The following is a 5,425-nucleotide window of genomic DNA, read 5'->3' on the forward strand; positions in this document are numbered from 1 at the left end:
TGATTCTCAAGAAACCAGATAGATAGCAAGGTAGGTAAACCCATGAAACAAAACTCTCCTCTGCTCCCAAGCACTGCTAAGAGTCCCATTCACTCCTCCACATTGCTCAGAGGTCTCACCCAGTCTCCCTCTCACCGGGTGGGACAGCCCACGTGCGCTGCTCAACTCAGGAGGTGAAAGGTGTTCAAACGCGACTTCACGCGGGAGCTGTAACTCTGGACCTCAGTTTCTCTATCTCGGTCTTGGCAATCCCACCCTAGGTCAACTTCCCATGAGTCTGGTGTCGGCAGTGAACTAGGAATAACTCCTATAAAACACTACACAGGAGTTCCCTGGTGGTCCAGTGGCTAAGACTCCACACGCTTAGACTCCTTCAAGGCAGAGGGCCCAGGTTTGACCCTTGGTCAGGAAAGTAGATCCCATGTGCCGAAACTCAAAGATCCCTCACAACTAAGACCGGGCACAGTCAAATAAATAAATATTTTTTTTAATTTTAAAACAAAACACTATAAAAGTAATCAAACTTTTATTGAAGCCTTTATGTGCCAGACACGGCACGGGCCCTGCTCTTGAGGAGCTCACAGTCTAGAAAAGAGAAGATACCAAAAAAACGATTCCCACAAAGATGGAGGGGCCTGGGGGAGCAGGGGGCAGAGCCATCAACCCCACCGCCTCTCCTATTCCAGGTTGGCTGGAACAGAGAACAGAGAGCTTATCACCGTCTCTCCCTCCTTCCCTGGGACAGCTCTGACTTCCCACTGTCCTAAGTATCAGGAGGACACCAGGGAGAGACAAAGATGCGGGGGATACAGCTGCTTCCCTCAAAAAGCTAGAACATCCCAGCAGGATATATATATATATATGTACAATGGTAACTTTGTGTCCCAAAGCCGCAAACCAGTGCAGCAAAAGCTGGGGAGAACAGGGGCTGGGCCAGCCCAGTCCAGGGGGTGGGAAAAGAAGTAACGGAAATGGAGGTATCCAGGGCCCAGGGAGTAGGGCAAGAGGTGGAGAAGCTCATAGTAGGGTGCCAGCAGCCATGGCCAACAGAAGAGTCACCCATCCCGCCCAAGGAGCCGCAGAGCCTTTACTATGGGTCACATCTTTTATGGGGTCCTGCCCCATATTTCTGCGGTCCTGGTGGCCACTAGCACCTCCAGCCAAGCTAGCTTCCTCTTCCCGGAAGGTCTCATGTCCCACCTCTTGTGGAGAAGTCTGGTTGGTCTGAGCTGGGGTGATGGCTTTGGTGGTGGACCGGGTGGTGGTGGGGACTGGGGTAGCTTTGGTGGTGACGGTGGAGGATGGGGCTGAGGTGGAAGTACTGACAGATTTGTTTGGGGCCAGGGTGGTGGACCGAGGTGGGGGCAGCAAGACGAGAGGTGGGAATTGAGGGGAGAAATAGGTCTTGTTGCGGAGGTCTGAGTTACAGCGGGACCCCTGGCAGCAGGAGCCGCTGAGCGTGAAACCTGGGCCTGTCGCCGAATCCCGGGTGCAGAACTCGTCCTGGACGCAGCCCCGGACAGGCAAGGACACGGTTACATTAGCTGCAGGAGAGAAACATGAGTAGGTCCATGGTTGGGGGTAGGGGGTAGGCACAGCCAGAACAAAACTTAGGGGCAACACGAGAGCAAGAACATCCAAAACAGGGGACGGAAGGGCTCTGCATCCATTAGTCCCTATGTCTCCATCTGGGCCCCACTTTGAGAAACACTGTCCCACTGTCTTTTGTACTTGGTAGACCACATTTCCCATAGGACTTAAGAGGAAAAATGTGTAGAATGAACTACAAGTTCCACAGTGCTTTGGAAGAAACGTTTGAACTGGGATACAACACCTCTCAACAGGACGAAAGAGGAGAGCAATGCCTCCCTCTTCCTCCCCTGATGCCACCGTTGCCAAAATTCAGTCGCTTGGTAGTGTCTGACTCTTTGCAACCCCATGGACTGCAGCATGTCAGGCCTCCCTGTCCATCACGAACTCCCAGAGTGTACTCAGATTCATGTCCATTGAGTCGGCGATGCCATCTAACCATCTCATCCTCTGTCATCCCCTTCTCCTCCCACCTTCAATCTTTTCCAGCATCAGCGTCCATCATCTCCCATAATACACCCTGCAGAGGATGGGATTTCAAGAACTCATGGTTCCCTGAGGCAGAGACCTGGAGGCTGAACCACATCTCTCCTAATACTTTGGGGTGGGACAAAGTATTAGCAGACACTAACCTTTGAGTTTTAAGGACTAGATTCCCCACAATGCCTGGGCAGAATCTTAGAGACTTAAATACATTTCCCATTGCACATCCTCCCATTCTGCACCTGGCAAGCCTCTGTGAAAACATATTTCCTCCAAAACTCTGGGACAAAAGTATTCCTATTCCCGTGCTATCCTGGGAATAGGACTGCATGATGCTCTAGGACAAGCCACCAACTTAGGCCTACGGTTCCCAGAAGGCGCGGGAAGGTGAGGGAACCCTTTGGGTAAAAGGGTACTATTACCTACCACCCATGAGGCCTCAGAAAAGGCTACCACGACCCATGCAGGCCAGGTGCTTTGGAGCTCCGCTCACCTGCTGTCAAGGTGACATTGCCGTCGAAACAGCCCTTGTAGAAATGGTCGCTGGCATTGTAGCAGCTCACGACGGGCGGCGCCCTGCCCTGGCACTCCTTGCGGCTCAGCCCCACGCAGCTGTAGCACTCGACGCCGTTGGGCTGGTAGGCACTCTCATTGCCTGCGAGGCGGGCAAGAAGGAAGGAAGCGGTCCAGGGGGTTCAGGAAGCACTGACCTGCTCTGCGTCCCTCCAGTCCACGTCCCCGCCCCTCGACGGACACGCAGCTCCGCCTCTAACCCCGCCCCCAGGGTGTGACCCCGCCCCCAGCCTTGAGGATTTTTTTTCCCGCCTCCTGCTTGCGGCCGCCGCCCAGCCGCTCCGCCCAGGCGTGGCTCCGCCCCCGGGGCTGTGGCTCCGCCCCTACCGACCTGCCGGGTTGAGCCCTCGCGAGGTGAGGTTGAGTTTCGTGTTGCAGCGGTCCTGGGAACACTGCTGCAGCTGGATGAAGGCTAGAATCCCGTAAAGGTCCAGTCCGCGGTCATTCTTGCCGGGGATTCCCGAACCGCAGCCCCGCACTGCCACCGAGAATTGCCCGTGAACTGCGAAGAGGGGAGGGGGCGGGGTCAGAGGGGCGTGGCCTCTGGGCGGGGCCTCGAATAGATCGGCCCCAGAAGATAGGCCGGCCAAGGGGGGAGCGCCGGGGAGAGGGGGTTCAGAAAGAGCAGATCCGAGGGGAAAGAACAACAGACTTGAGAGATCTGAGTATGAGGGGACAGAGAAGCTGACAGATACTGTACACAAAAGCTGGGATGGGGTAAGAGTGGAGATAAGAAGGGGCACGACCACAGGGAGTCTCACCCGGAAAGCAACATCTGAAAGAGCCTGAGACTGACGAAAAAGGCACAGGATCAGAGATAGATGGAGCCTCCTAGGAGCTGTGACCTCAGACAAGGGCGGGTCAGAGGGACCCGAAACCTCAGCCTTGGGACCCTAGGAGAGTATCTCTAGGATGGGTCTCCATCACCAAGGGCCCCATTGGATGGGGGAGGCTTGGTTGGGGTGGAGAGGATTTGGGAAGGGTCAGAAGGCGATAGCGAGATCTCAGTGAGCCAGGCTGTGCCCTTGAAGGAGACGAGGTCCCAGGTCTGGATTCTCCCAGGTCACCTCACCCCTGCGCAGCGCTCAGTCCTCACCTCTCTAAGCCCTAAAGGCGTGGGTGTGTTGAAAGGCCCAGGCCCTTGCAGACAGAAAGGGAAGAATGGGGATGCGTTCGAGTGGGTGTGGCCAAAGTCAGAAGGAGGGGCTGACTATAAGAAGCCGGGGCCCGGATGGAGGAGCTGGAAGCTAGTACGCAAGGACCAGAAGGTCCCACTCACTAGTCTCCACGGCCCCCACAGCCTCTGTGCAGACTTCCACGCCTGGTGCACACTTCACCGTCTTCATCTTCTGCGGCGAGCACCCGTCATCTGCGTTCTGCACACAGCTGTAACACTCCAGGGCCTTCGCTCCTGGGGGTGCAGAGGCAAGTAGAACTAAGCGATCCCAACTGAAGTCTCCTCAAAGAGGAAATAGTCCTTCCCAGTCCCTCCACCCCTGTGCAACTGTACCGCACATCCTTTTCCAGGGCAGGGAGATAAGGAAATGTGCGCGCGCTAAGTCGTTTCAGTCGTGTCCAACTCTTTGCTACCCTTTGGACTGTAGCCCACCAGGCTCCTCTGTCCAAGGGATTCTCCAAGCAAGAATACTGGAGTGGATTTCTTGCCCTCCTCAGGGACAAGGAAAACGTAGCCGCAAATCTGAGACCAGGAGATACATTGTGTCCCTTTCATGCCTACAGTGGGAGTATCTTTTTCACAGACCCTTATGCCCAAGGTGGGGGATCCCTGACTTAAATGGGGGGACTCCTTCTTTGAGTTCTCCACTTAGGATGGGAGAATTTTACCCACAGTCAAGTCATTCGGTGAGACATCCCTTCCCACCACCCCCCACCCACCTCTCGACGTCTACTCAGGATGGAAGAAAGTTTCCATAGTCCCTTCTGCCCAGGGTAGCAAATCCTTCCTAGAGCACCCCCTCCCCCACCGAAGCAGGTGATCTTTCCCACAATCCCCCTGTTCCAAGTGGAAGAATTTTCCCCACAGCTCCCTCTGCTCTGGACAGGAGATTCTTCCCGCAGCCCTCTCCATTGAGGGGTGGCGGGGTGGGGGGCAGACTCTTCCTTAGAGCTCCCACTGTGCCCCCTCCGCCCTCTCTGGCAACAGACTCACCTTCTGGAAGCAGCAGCGACAGCAGGAGCAGCCAGCCAGTAGTCCAGATCACTGCCCAGGAGCCTGCTTTCCTGGCGGGGTCCATGGTTCCGTCCTGCTCTCTCGGCTTACCCCCTAGGTGTGCCGCCTCCCAACCCAGGCCCTCTTACCTGAGCCCGGGATGAGTAACCTCCCCCCAGGCAACCCTGGCCTTGCCCAACCGGGCCAAATCAGCGTCCGCTGTGGGGCGTGACACCCGCCCCTGGGTGCGTCGTCACCCACAGCTGCCAAGGAGGGAAAGGGCGGGAGTCATGGTTCCCTGGCAGTTCCCAGGAGAAAGTCTGTGTTTGGGATCTGAGACGGGGGAGAGAGGAGAGTACTGAGGCTCACAGAAGGGGTCTACTCAACGCTCAGCATCCAGTAAATATTGAATGAGTGCAGGTTTGGGGTCGGGTGATGCTGGATACTAAACAGAACCAGTGCTGGTCCTCCAAGAGGTCACTTTCTGGTGGGGGAGAAAGATATGAATTAAATAATCATCCAAATTGTTATTTCCAGCCAAGACAATGATGGAAGAAAAGGAGGGAGCTAAAAGGAGGTGTGGAGTCCAGAAGTAGGGGGCTGATAAGT

At 55.6% G+C, this 5,425-nt stretch overlaps 1 protein-coding gene across 1 annotated transcript; it reads right to left on the minus strand.

Moving 5' to 3' along the window:
- Positions 1-509: 509 nt before the first annotated feature.
- Positions 510-4,938, minus strand: LYPD3 (LY6/PLAUR domain containing 3). The gene is made up of 5 exons (XM_086352891.1): positions 4,817-4,938; positions 3,926-4,057; positions 2,978-3,148; positions 2,567-2,728; positions 510-1,544 (listed from the first exon to the last, which is right to left on the minus strand). The coding sequence occupies exons 1-5, from the start codon at positions 4,899-4,901 to the stop codon at positions 1,018-1,020; spliced, it is 1,077 nt and encodes a 358-aa protein (XP_086209017.1). The 5' UTR covers positions 4,902-4,938; the 3' UTR covers positions 510-1,017.
- Positions 4,939-5,425: the final 487 nt, after the last annotated feature.

The sequence above is a fragment of the Bos grunniens genome, chromosome 18 (genome assembly GCF_055505025.1).
Source record: "Bos grunniens cultivar Pamir isolate PY7600 chromosome 18, Bosgru_T2T1.0, whole genome shotgun sequence".
Classification (NCBI taxonomy): Eukaryota; Metazoa; Chordata; class Mammalia; order Artiodactyla; family Bovidae; genus Bos; species Bos grunniens.

Coding starts and splice junctions, on each gene's coding strand:
- LYPD3 (XM_086352891.1), bottom strand. CDS start 4,901: ATGGACCCCGCCAGGAAAGCAGGCTCCTGGGCAGTGATCTGGACTACT. Junction 4,058..4,816: donor GTCGCTGCTGCTTCCAGAAG/GTGAGTCTGTTG, acceptor CTGCACCCCCAG/GAGCGAAGGCCCTGGAGTGT. Junction 3,149..3,925: donor TGTGGGGGCCGTGGAGACTA/GTGAGTGGGACC, acceptor CCCTCTTCGCAG/TTCACGGGCAATTCTCGGTG.